Source organism: Neomonachus schauinslandi, chromosome 1, assembly GCF_002201575.2.
Source record: "Neomonachus schauinslandi chromosome 1, ASM220157v2, whole genome shotgun sequence".
NCBI lineage: Eukaryota > Metazoa > Chordata > Mammalia > Carnivora > Phocidae > Neomonachus > Neomonachus schauinslandi.
In genome coordinates this window covers 109,954,721-109,968,471 of record NC_058403.1, presented here as the reverse complement: position 1 = coordinate 109,968,471, position 13,751 = coordinate 109,954,721, and the positions used below count along the sequence as shown (strand labels likewise).

At 43.1% G+C, this 13,751-nt stretch overlaps 1 protein-coding gene across 1 annotated transcript in view; it reads right to left on the bottom strand.

Moving 5' to 3' along the window:
- Window positions 1–13,197, bottom strand: part of CLRN1 (clarin 1) — a 35,782-nt gene extending 22,585 nt beyond the window's left edge. The window contains exon 1 of the mRNA XM_021685970.1: window positions 12,945–13,197. Within this exon, the coding sequence (XP_021541645.1) occupies window positions 12,945–13,197 (253 nt within the window). The remainder of the gene's footprint in view (window positions 1–12,944) is intronic.
- Window positions 13,198–13,751: the final 554 nt, after the last annotated feature.

Genomic DNA, 13,751 nt, shown 5'->3' with positions numbered 1-13,751 from the left:
GAGTAGATGATGAGCAGGACTAGCTTTTCTGGATGAACTTCCAAGAACAGAGTTACTTGGATCAGAGTGCTTTCTAGAAGGATGCTGTACATGTGTTGATACAATGTAACCTAAAGAAGGTGAGTTATATTTTGTAACATACATATTAAACTACTGGTTCAAAGCTCAATTTCTCTTCCCTGCAGTCTGCAAGCAGAGATTTCTGACAAGATATCTAATCAGAAACAGAAAACTAGAAGAAACTAGTCATTGAGGTCACTCTCCTAATAGCAGAATAGAAGGCACCTGTCACAGGAGATGGGGCGGGGGGACAGGAAATCCACATTGCATAACTAGCCCAGTGTACAGAGAAAGGCGGTCAGACCCTCATTACTGCAGTCGGCTATTACAAAACACAGCGGAGTAAGGCATAAGTGAATGGCTCAGAGTGCAAATGCAGTCCCAGGGGAGCTCTCTGTAGGAAATTTACCCTCCCGCAATCATTTGGTGGGGGGTTCTATCCTTTGGGCTATGTCCTTTGCCTCTGTGCCCCAATTCCAACTTGGGCCTCTGATCTGTGGTCTACCGCAACCCCCAGCCATTCTGCCAAGTCTTCTCCAGGCTTTCCCTCTTCTGTCCCTTGTCAGATATTCCAGTCCTCCCCCATTCTTGAGCACCTATCACACCCCTGCCTCCATTTCCCTCGGTTTGTGTGCCTAGCTTACGGAAGGCCTGAAAACACCCAGTGAATGGAAGTCTTCCATTTCAAAGAGAAAACAGAGGCCATCAAGGGAATTCCTTCACCTTGCAGTTCCCCATTGCCATGCTGTCTTTGGTTCGTGCCCAACCTTCCCTCTAATCTTAGTGACATTTTTTCCTTCCTGTCCATTGTCTGGCCTTCTGCCTGTGCTGTCAGACTCACCCTTTTCTACCTCACAGGGGCCCTTCTCAATCCATTACCTACCTCTTTGGTCTGTCCTCAGCATTTTCCTCCCTACTGCTTTATCCTCTCAGGATAGAATCACACTCCAGACCCTCCCATTGTGAACATACCCACGGACGCACACATACGCGTGGACACACACACACACACACACACACACCCAGGCATGCGCACATATATGCCTGGCCATGGCGCTCCTCTAGGAGCCTGACCACAGCCTTGCTCTGAGTCCTGGCCTTCCATTCCCTCCTCAGCTCCTATGAGGACCTCTCTTCCCCACCACTCTATCAGGACTGCCTTAGAAAATGTCCCCGTGACCTTGTGGTGTTAAAATTCAAAGGACTATTTTCACTTTCTCTTATTTGACACCTCTGTGGTGTTTGGGACTGCTGACCATTACTTCATTTTGAAAGTTTCTCCTCCCTTGGTTTCCCCTCTAGCTCACTGACCCTCCCTTCTCAGCCTGCTTTGCCAGTCCCTCTTCTTCAACCCATAAGTATTGGTGTTTTCTAGAACCCACTTTGTTCACCTTCTCATTTGATTCCCCTCCCTGTGAAACCTCTCCTTCCACTGTAGCTCCCAATGCCACCTCTAATCTGCTGAGCTCTCTTCTCTACCTTGACTCTAGGCCGCTCCCATGACCTCCAAGTTTGTGCAACTGATGGATGTCACTTGTTGCTGGCCTATAAGGGGACCTCACTAAACATGACCAAAAAGAATTTCATCTTCCCTCTAAACTTTCTCCGTCTGTATTTATCTCTGTGAATTGCTACAGCTCTCTGTCCTGTAGAAACCTGGGGTTTACCTCACGTCACTAAGTTCTGTTGGTTTTTTGCATCTGATTATTTTGGAAATATTTCCCCTCCTTTGCAGCCCTCTGGCAATGCTCTGGTTTGGGCCACCAACTACTGGATGGAGGAGCCTCTTGACTGGCCTCTTCACCTCTCTTTTGGTCGTCCTCCAATCCATCTTCTGCCTCGTCACCAACCCACTTGACACCCTCCAGTGGCTTCCCATTGCCTACAAGATCAAATTCACTGCCTCACGACAGCAAAGCCTCTCCCATTCTGATCACTGCCTTCCTCCCTAGCCTTACCTTTCTGCTCCTTTCTCTAACGTCTTCTGTACTCTGGCCACATTGGGCTCTTCATAACTTTGCTCATGCTATTCCTTTATTCAGAATGGCTTCTTCAATCTAGTGAAATTTAGTTCTTAAGAACTTTCTTCCAATTCCCCTGTGCCTTACCCTGACCAAGAGCAATTCTCCTTGTTGGAGCTTTCTGGATAAAAACAATAATTGTGATAGTAATTAGTGCTCTCCAGCCATCTACAATTCTGGTTCTTCCCCATTCTGGGCTCCTGATAGGATTGCACATCCTGGCCCCTTTGAAGTTAGACACGGCTGTGGAACAATAAAGTGTAAATGGAAGTGGCACGTGTCTGTTCCGGGTCAGAGGATTTAGTTGCTAGAATAAGAGCCTCCACAATTCTTGCCCTCTGTTCTAATAACTGGTGACATTCCAGATGGTGGCTGCGTCCTGGAACGGACCTCCAGCTGATTTCTGACGAACATGTACTGTGAGCAAGAGATCAATCTTTGCTGATTCAGCTGAGCGGTATGAACGTAACTTGTTACTAAAACATAATGTAGTCCGTCTTGACTGATGTGCCTGTGTGCTTTTACAAATTGTCAACCAGTTAAAAACACTTTGGCCAGATTCTTCATTGTGAATAAGCATCCTCTCTCCATAGCTCCCGAGTCTAGAATGCTTAGGCACATAATAGGCCCCAATGATTTTTCCTCCCGTCCCGGGGGCCGTGGGGGGTTGAGGGCACATATGGTCTAACTTACAAAGAATTTGTGTGTTACATGTAAAATCAAGCTGTTTTCAATAGATCATTGGAGAGTAATAAGAATAAGATAAAGAACCGTTTGTTCTAACAAACTAAGTATGTTCCTTTATTACTTGCCATTAATCCATGTTTTATTTGAGATCTCTAAATGTATGGCTTTCATTTCAGTTGCCTTAGAATTTATTTCTATCTGCTGGGTTCCTCTGATATATTTTATCCTGAAACTTTGTTCTCCTTTTTAGCCATTACTGATTCCAGTCTAACAATCCTATCTTTTATCCTACAGCTCTTCAACAGGAATTTAGTAAATCCAATCTAAACCTGTATTGAGGCATTAACCAAGAGTATTAGGTAGTTAGAATATCATGCAACACCAAAGCAAGAAGGACGGAGGAGCTGGTGGGAAGAGAGACAAATAGCCAGACATTAACTGAAAGGCAGCATGGCAGGTTGAAAAAAGCATAGCTTTTGGAGTTAGGAAAGTTGGGGATTAATCTGATTTTGCCATTCACTGCTCATGTGGGCCTCTGTATACCTCAAGTCTCTTATGTGTAAATGTGAGTAGTGACAGAAATAAGTCACAGAATTTTCAAGGGAGACAAGTGGAATCATTTATGTGGATGCTCTATGTACATTGTAAGTAACTTTAAATATTTTTCTAACATGATGAGAATGGCAGGGCAGTTGTATTTTCACCAAGAGGAGTGGGAGATAGAAGAACCCAATGCTGTGAGAGTGTCTGCATTTTCAAATCTCATGATCAGTCATTGGGGGTGGGAGGGAACTCTTTGGCTCACAGGTGGTCAGAGCACTTACCTGTACATTGAGACCAAAGACTCCCTGCCCCCCCATAGGAGTCGCTAGATATATGGAATTCAGGCAAACTGTCTATCTGGTAGCTCAAACTTTTACCTTTTTTTCCCTCCCTGACCAGGTGGGTGACTATTCCTGTAAATAATCCAGGAACCTTAGATTTATAGCTAATTACTTCTTTGGTACCTGTCACACACTTTCCTCAGCATCTGATATATTGCTCTCATCCTCATTTCTATTTCCCTTGTGCAGTTTCTTGGACATTCTCTGTATAATGACTTATCTTGAATGACTTTTAGGCTGATGGCACACCTCTAAAGGGACCCTTGATAGTTTCTTTGGAAGGAGCAGAGCCCTTCCACAGGAGGCAGGCAGGTGAAGGTCAAAATGTTAGTTTTATTTCTGATAAAGTGCTGGAGAATGTGGCTTAGATCTTCCACCAAGTTCTGTTGAATTCGGCAGCCTCACCCACCCAGTGACAGGCGGGGCTGGACAGCTGAAAGCCTCCCAGTCCGGGGCAGTCCTGGCTCCCTGATCCTGACCAGGTGGAGAGCAGGCTCCTATACCTGGTGGGCAGACTTGGAAAGAGGGGAAGGCTCTAGGGCTGAGAGCCGAGTATGCTGTTTCTTACTCAGATTCCTCAATCCGATCTCTCATTCCCTCTGAGGCCAGGAGGGTGTAGGGAAAGTGTGAGACCCTTCATGGAAATATGCAGCTCAAGGAGTAGAAGCTAAGGATCCCCAAACCTCCCACCTGCGTGGAAACAGTGCTAAATACCGCTGTTCCTCTCTGCCCTCCTTCTGGTGGTCTTTCTCTTCCCTAATGTGGAGGGCTCTGGACTTCTCACCTGCTCCCGCCTGTCTTGGCCACCATCCACCTCCGTAGTTCTTAGCCTTGGATATACATTAGAATCTCCCTGGGAGCTTCTAAACCATTCCAATCCTCAGGCCTCACCTCCAAAGAGTCTGGTTCACTTGGCCTGGGATGCAGCCTTGGCATCCGTCGTTTTCAAGACTGTCCAAGTGATTCTAAGGTGCAGCCAGGGTTGTGGACCGCTGACCTGATGGTGTAGGTCTCATCAACCCTCTCGTCTTCCTCTGGCCAGATGTAAAATGCAGGTAACACCATCTGTGAAGCCCTCAGAATGAAGACAGCCTCCGATAATGATGCCAGCAACGCTGCCACAACTTCTTACTAGATTAAAGCCATATGGTGGCTGCAGAGGTCCTGTTTTCCTTCTCAACTCGTCCTTCTCCACATGAAAGGTGTGTAAAAAGAGAAGTTACATTTGGCCCCTTGGTGCTCAGCGATTCATTTTCTTGAAAGGGAACAAGAGGGAAAATTTCTTTCTTCTTACAGAAATGCTCTGGATCTGACTTTGCCCTCAGCCCATCTGCAGCCAGTCATTATGAAAATCCAGGGAAAGCCATTCCCTGACATAAGCTCAGTGAGTTCACCTCCTTTAATAGCCGCCATCAACACCCAGGTATTGAGCCGGGCTTCTTTCAGATGGCTGCATGGTCAGGGAGAAGGAAATCCATGACCCTAGCACTTCAGAGGAAGAGACCTGACGGTAAGATACAACCATTTAAAATACCATTTTTCAGTACCTTGCCTGAATTTCTCTCAGCTGAAGTGCATTTACCTGACTCAACCCAATTCAGAGGCAGCCCCACCAGTGAGTCTTAATCACCCATGGTGGCTGAGGGACGACGCTGCTTTGGCGCATATGTGTCTCTGATAACAGAACCCATTTAACTGCTCCAAATCCACAGGGTATGATTAGGTTGGGGTGATAACTCCCGAGAATGGCTTTGCTACAGTTATAACATGCTGAGAGGGAGCAAAATACGAATCCTGCATAAATTAGTCTGCCAGGTACAGTTCGCTATTAGTCAGCTCTATCATACCTGGAATAAAAGTGTATCATCTCACAGCCAGTCTGGGTAGTTCGGTGCATGACTGGATTGAAAGGCGAATTTCTCATGGTTTAATTTAAATAAGGTTTTTTTTTTTTAAAAGTCTTAACTTTATGAAACCCCGATCTACTTCAGAGATAAAAATTAGCTTTTACTTTTCGTTTTTTTTTAAAATGGGGGGCTCCTGAGTGGCTCAGTCATTAAGCATCTGCCTTCGGCTCAGGTCATGATCCCAGGGTCCTGGGATCGAGTCCTACATCGGGCTTCCTGCTTGGCAGGAAGCCTGCTTCTCCCTCTCCCCCTGCTTGTGTTCCTGCTCTCACTATTTCTCTCTCTGTCAAGTAAATAATAAATAAAACCTTAAAAATAAACAAACAGACAAAATGAGATTTTAACTTACACTCTAATTCTAACCCATTGGCTCCTCATAAAACGCCAGATTTTAACGTGAAGCGAATGCTGTGTACCTGCTTTTCTTTTTGTCCCTGACTGTTTTGAAACCGTTCATGACACCACAGGAAAGGACCTACCTTTTGGTCATTGCTGTGGCGAAATAATGGTTGCAGTCCAAGTCACTAACTTTGAAGATCATACCATGAAGATGTTCATTGGCAGTGAGCTTACATCAGCTAGCCGCATGCGCAGTCATCTCCTCTTTCGGCATAAATTGTCAACATTATGGTGATTTGATGACATAACCCAAAGATTAGCCCTAAGCATGTGACCTGCTCAACCTAGATTCTTTTTTTTTCAGCCTAGATTATTAAACAGGCTTTGACTTGACGATTTTACCTTCCAAAGGTCAAAGATTAGGGCTTAGACATCAGGGCCACCGAAATACGAGACAAAGAGGCAGTGAATGAATTCAAGTGCTGAGGCCAAGTGCCATCACACGGGTATACAAGATCCAGCTGTTGTGAAGTACCTACATCATTGTTGAACTGGCGTGTGAAACTGAAGTGCACTCTTATATTTTCTTCATTTCTTTGTGTCCTTTTCGCTTGTGGTAAGGAGACAGATGTGGCCAATATCCTATGCGTCTGAATTTCAGTCTCAGGCTGGCTACCTACTCGATCTGTGACTTTGAAAAATTTGTGACCTCTCTGAGTTTACATTTTCCATTTTAGTTCAGGAGGAATAGCATCATAACACCTCCCACATAAGGGCTGGAGATGATCTATGCCCCGCGCCTGGCGCCTCGGAGGCACCCAGGAAATGGGCAGCTGAAATAAGTATTTTTTCTTCGGAGGTGTCCGAACATCCTCGGGGAAGATAAGTTATCCTCGGAGATTAGAAGAGAAAGCACAGCGACGAATTGTAAGAATGATCTGGAGTCCTCCTCCAACAGGTGAAGTTCACACACATCAGGGTTAAGTTCCAGAAGCCCCAAACTCCATGTCTCTGGTGAGCCCAGGTCAGTGACTTTACTGACCATTAGGGTGAAGAGTGATTTCAAGGAAAGGAAGGTGTGTGCTTGAGTGTGTATGTGTGTGCGTGCACATGCATGTGTGCACACGTGTATGCAAAACTGTAATCGTCAAGCGAGGCTGATTCTGTGAGGGATTCTTTCTGGTAAGGGTACTGGAAGCAGTTGTTAGGGAAGAAGATCTGTCTTTTCCTGGCTGATATTTCTCACAAATTTGAGAACGATGTCTGCTCAGTTCGTCCTTTGGGTGAAGAAAACCCTGAGAGTGTTAAACATACTGCTCATTCCTAATGTCTTGCCATTATGAGGAAATCAAATGCAGGAAAGAGGAGTTTTTCCAGTGAAGATGGAAGAGAAGTTTCCGGGAAAAGTTGGAGGAAGTGGGAGGTCAGCCTCTCACCGTATTTTGACCTTCCTTTAGGCTTCCTCAATAATGCCATTAGATCGTGTGGGTGTTAATAGCCACTCTTTCTCTTTCCCTAGCATCCCATTCTTCATTTTCTCCTCCTTTAACCTGCCGTTTCCCACACAAATAGTAAAAGATTTTGACGGGGAGGAAGAGAAGCATTCACTGTGATAACAAAATTCATTTGGGTCCTGATAAATGGTAGGTATTTCAGAATATTTAAAAATCATGGGCTTTGAGGACCAAAGAGTAAAGGCGCACAAAACTCCCCACTTCTGACGATAGTGGCTGGAATCTGTCAGCGGAGGCTCTAAGCGACAGAGTAGAAGGGTCAAGCAATTTTAAAGCTGGAAGGACCTTGTCTAGAACAGCCAGCCCCTCATTACATAGATCATAAAGCGTCTGAACTAGAAGAGATGTTAGAAATCACCCAGTTTCATCTCCCATTTTACAGATGCAAGAACTGAAAACCAATGAAATGTGATTTGCTCCGAATCTAATCCCCAGTGAGTGACACGGACCTGCCTCAAACTCAGGTTACTTAATCTCAATCGTGTCTGTTTACCAAACATTTATCAAGCACCTTTTTGTGACCTGCACTGTGCTAGGTCCTGCTTGAGGGAGTTTGGGGATGAAGAATACCCAGCCCCTGCCTTCTGATGGCTCAGGATCTCCTTGCAGAGATATACACATTCTCAAATACTTATAATCCAAGGTGATTTGAAATAATAGAGTGAACATCAAGGTCAGGGAAGGACAAAGCAGGAAACAATTATTTGGCCACGAAAAGTTGAAGATTTTCCCTTTACACTAGTGCTTCTCAACCATTACTATCTTCCATCCCACAATCACTTTTTTTTTTCCAATGGAAGGAAAACAAAATCTCTATTTGCTGGACTGTTGGAATGGGTGAGACCAGACAAGAGGGTCCTGAGCTAACAGGCAGGAGGACCCACACTAGCGAGGTGAAATGGTACGACTGTCTTCCCCCTTTCTTCCCACCAGGGCGTCTTCCCTGGTGAACTCCATAGGTTTCTATCCCACCAGACCGTCCATTAAGGAAGGGAGGAGGGACAGGCAGTGTGCTCAGAAGGGGTACATAAAGACCTTTGCAGCTCTGCCATGGGCAGGCAGGGTGATAGGAGAGAAGCAGGATGTGCAGGATGGTGAGTAGTAGAGCATCGGGGGCAGGTGGGGGAGTCACGCTCGCAGGAGACCATGGAGGTACAGTGATGACTCTCGGCAATGGTGGCAGAGACCCCGAGTCCCAACTGTTGTACCCCAAAATCTGTTTGAGAAGCCACCTGCTTGCTGACACAAATAACTTCAACATCCTCTCTGTAATCTGGGTGACGTACCTCATTTGGTAAAGAAAGTCCGCTTTTTAAAAATAAGAAGTAGGCTAAATCTCTGTTAAGATTTTTAACAAATTTTCAATCATAAGGTCTCAATTAAAATGCTTTAAAAGTATGACTGAAGTTGCATGCTGTGATACACGATTGGTTAGATATTATTTTTCACATTTCAAAAAAAAAAACAAAAACAAACTCTCCATATGTCTTTACCAGCTCATTGAACTATCTTGGCAATAAATAGATCAGCATATCTAGGAATGATTGATACCATATGATTCTTGGGTATCGTATTTGATGATGCTCTGCAGTGTTTCAAACCACCAAAACAGAAACCCACCCACACATACTAAGCTCAGAACTGGCAGTTTTTCCCTTGATGGCTACAGTTAGAATTTAAACAGCATCATTAAAATTTTACAGGTGACATATCAGGAAAAATTAAGCCCACCAGTTGTGTTTCCTTGAAAGGGAAACAGTCCTTCATTATAATGAATGAAATTGTGTGCTAGGTATGAATGCTAGTGACCTCTAGAAAATGAAGCACTGACCCCTAAATGGATGAGAATCAGCCAGAGTAAACGAGGCAGAAGTTTTCCCAGCATAACTGTGCATGCTGGCAGGGAAGATGCTTGTTATAATTAAAAGAGATAGAGTGGTCAACAGGGAACATTTAATAGGAACAAACATGACAACAGTGCCTAATATTTTTCTAGTCCATTCTTTATCCTCATGTTATACTATGTGTCTGGGTTTTAAAAGTGACACGTGCATTGCCCATAAAAATAACACGTCAACTTGTACAGCAGAACCAAGCAAAAAGTCATTTAGAATATGGATATGGACACTGCCAATGCTGAGTTTACTCAGAGTAAATCTCTAGCTAAATTTGCACTGTCCCGTTGTGATAGCTATTAGCCACACTGAAATGGCGAGTGAGCATTTGAAATGTGGCTAGTTTGGGTTGAGATGGGCTATAAGTGTAAAATGCACCCTGGATTTCAAAGACTAAGCACTGGAAAAAAAAAAGTAAAATATCTCCTATCTTATATTGACTACATGTTAAAATGACAGTATTCTGGATATCTTGGGTTAAAGAAAATTATCCTTAAAATTAATTTCGTTTGGTTCCTTTACTCTTTTTTCCAATATGGCTCCTAGAACATTTAAAGTTTCAAATGTGGCTTGCATTTATGGTCCGCATTGTATTTCCGTTGACCAATACTGATCTAAATGAAAAAGTTTGCTAAGCAAAAAAGCATTTAGCAATCCCACAGAATTGAAATGTAAATTCATATTAACTGATGATAACACAACAACGTGAAGAAAACTGGTCAAGAAGTGACTGATACTTTGATGAGTTGCCTTTTCCATTCCTTCTACACTGGAAAGTTTCTTAAAATCCAAATGTTTGCTTAATAACTAAAGGGAAAATGAGAAAGGCTGAAGTTCTGGGAAAGGAATTGTGCCCTAATCATAAGTTGGGCTCTGGAAGAAACAGAAAATCATCTACCCCGAGCTTTTGGGGGTTCTGGATTTTGCTCGAAGTTTGCCATTATTGAGAAGACAGGTTTAGGCCTCTCATTCTCTTACATTAATGGGGCTATACTTTTCTCTTAGGAAGAATATCAGAGGGCTCTCTTCCTTCCAGAATACGTGGTTAGAACATCACTGGCAGGGTGATGGCATTTCACGTGGGAAGATATGGACCATGAAGCTATCTTGCAACAGGAGTGTAAACTTAGAGGGTGCAGTGTGTTCTAAAGGCACATTGGTTAGGAAGATTTTATCACCAAGAGAGCTGTTCATTTAAATGAGAATTATGCTTTTTAGGGAATCCATTGGAGGTATTCAGTTTTCCCAACTTTCTTTCATGTTCCATTGAAAGAGATATTTATATGCTTAGGCAGAAAAAGTGATACTGTAAGTCTACTTTGCTGAGTCTCATGGAAATAAATGAGGTTTTTTGTGTTTTTTTTTTAAAGATTTTATTTATTTATTTGACAGAGAGAGACACAGTGAGAGAGGAACACAAGCAGGGGGAGTGGGAGAGGGAGAAGCAGGCCTCCTGCCGAGCAGGGAGCCCGATGCGGGACTCGATCCCAGGACGCTGGGATCATGACCTGAGCCGAAGGCAGACGCTTAACAACTGAGCCATCCAGATGCCCCGGTCATAACCATTTTTTTTTTTAAGATTTTATTTTATTTTTTTGACAGAGAGAGACATAGCGAGAGCAGGAACACAAGCAGGGGGAGTGGGAGAGGGAGAAGCAGGCCTCCTGCCGAGCAGGGAGCCCGATGCGGGACTCGATCCCAGGACGCTGGGATCATGACCTGAGCCGAAGGCAGATGCTTAACGACTGAGCCACCCAGGCGCCCAATAAATGAGGTTTTAATAGGTCTAGCATCTAGAGAGGTTCTGTAGAGAGGCTGTCACCACAGAACAAACAAATGTCAGATTTTCTTCACAAGGCTGGGGGGAATTGTTCAGAGTATCATGGGGACGAATGCAATTCTGTGACAGATGAAGGTATGGTTTAAACCCCACTGACTCTGAGTCCTCATAAAAGCAAAGGGAGGGAGGGACAGGTGATTAGAACAACTGCATCACAGACGGGGCCAGCAGAGAACACAGCCATAAAAAAACGGTGCATCGAACCACCAAGGAATGTACTTGTGTGAGGATTAAATAAGACAAAATATGCTTAGTGTCTAGTAAGTATTCAGAGAACATATTATTTTGAAACCTGTCTTGTGGTATGAGTAAAGTTTATTTCACTGTACAAAATGCAAAGGCTCCAGAAAATTCACTGTATGTTCCCTGCTTTTGTCTAAATTCGTTTGTGAGAAGCTTTACTCACGCTTTAGCTGCCAATGACTCATGGTTAAATCATTTCACTCATCTTTTTTTCTTTTTTATTTTTTAATACAGTTGCAAATCATGTGATATTCTGCTTTGTTCTCTTTCCCCCCTAAGGAAAGCTAAGCAACTCTAACAGCCCCATTACCTTAATGAACTAAAGCCATTCAGTGAAAAGAGTTGGTATTCACTTCATCAAATCTAGTGATGATAATTTTTTGAAAAGCTAAAGACTAATTCGTGGGGATTTTTTGGAGCCCTGTGACAATTCATATCACCTAATAACCTATGTGAGTGAAGGCTGGTGTCCAATGACTGCTAAGAAGATATTAAGGAATGTTGCAGAAATATAAATAGGCCAACACTGAAATTTAATGAGACACTGCATAGGTTAATAATAAATTCAATTAATTTAGCTTTCTACCTATGCTAGAGAAAAAAAATACCCAGGCAAAATAATAATTCATTTTAAATGCCTCAATTGGTAACCTCCTTTCCTGAAGAGTGATTTATGCAGTAATATACTGGCGGTTTCTTCATAAGATTGTTCCAAACCAGCCCTTTTGAAATAATAATAATTTCTGAATGTGTGTTGTGAGAGATATAACAAATGACTTCTTATTAATTTTCATTTAATGAGTTGCCTATTCACATGGTAATTTTTTAAAAATTCCCTTAAGATAAACAGGTTATAAATACTGCGGGTAACACTTCCATTTCACAAAAATCGAACAGGAAAATCTGTCTCATATTCTCTACATGATTTGAAGGTGAATCAGTTGCAGATTTTCTATACTAAATAGACATCTATTTCTTTCCCAGTTAGCACAGCAGATCATTTTAAATTTCTCTAGCCAAGTGATTCAAATTGGTTAAAAAAGAATATTAGCAGCAGGAAAGGTCCTAGCAGGGATAATACAGGGGTAGACAGTGTACAAAGTCAGGAGCAAGGTGGAAAAGCAGCTAGAGTTGGTTAAGGAACCCATGACACTGATCCCTTTTTTTTGTTGTTGTTTTTTAAAGAACACAATGAAGATCCTCTCTTACAGCTTTCTATTTCTCCAGGTCGCCCCTCCCCTTTTAAAAAGATACCGAAATTTCTAGCATAAATATTAATATTTAAGAATTTAATTGCTCATCCTTTCAAAGTTTAATTCCATAGCAGCTCATTAACTATATGTTGCATAATAAAAACAGAATGAAATAATTAATAAAAACAAAATAATAAAAACTAGGAAGAGGAAGTCTCTCGGAAAAGACCGACTTATTTCAAAGGGTTCACATCTGTTTTAAAAGGCCTGTAATAGGGCAAGGTTCTTAAAAATAATCCCTTGCAACAGTTGAAAGAGTATGCCTAAAGTATTAAATAATTCAAATGCAATTGTTACTTACGTGAGAACCGAAAGGGCCTCGCTCCCAACCCGCACTGCCTCACGCCCTCTCCGTGGAAAAGCCCGTACTGCATTTCGCCCATGAACTTGTCCAGTTCCTGCCCAGAGGCATTGACGAGCAGAGCCCCCGTTTTGCAGAGGAAGGTGGCTTTGATCCACAACGGTGTTCCCAGGGCTGTCACCACTCCAAGGGCGCACACGAAGCTTAACACCCCAGCCATGCAAAAAATGACTTTCTTTTGTTGGTTTGGCATGATGAGAAATGGCTTTTGTGAGGGTGAGGTTCAAAAACGAGACCTTTGCGACTGACGAGAAGTGACTGCCCCTTTGGCTGCATTTATTATAGTGGCTGAATGGACAGATCCCGGCCAAAGAGGCACCTTCCCTCTCGACGCTGGTTCTTGTCGGTAGAATGCCAGGATGGAAGCTTCTTCATCACACCTACTTGACTTTTCTCCTTTTCTGCTGCTGCTTCTCTCAAATTTGAAATCTTTGGACTAAGAATCTGTAAAATAAAACTCTTTCACACTGCCTTCGAGTATCTCCTCTTGTGTCCCTTGGGTAACAAAGGTCTAAGATAACAGATGGAGCCCTCCGTGTAACTTGATAAATGCCTTCCCTTTCCCGCAGTCTTTCATCTGATTGGGTGAGTTGAAACTTTCAGAAACAGGCTTGGCTCCTATGGTAAATTTTCAGCAACTGGAGAAGCTCATGTATTGTTGTGTTTTTGTTTTTGGTGGGAGTTGAAGAGGAGTTTGGACAGAGGAAGAACAAGTGTATATTTAGTGGTAATTAACTGATTTTGGAA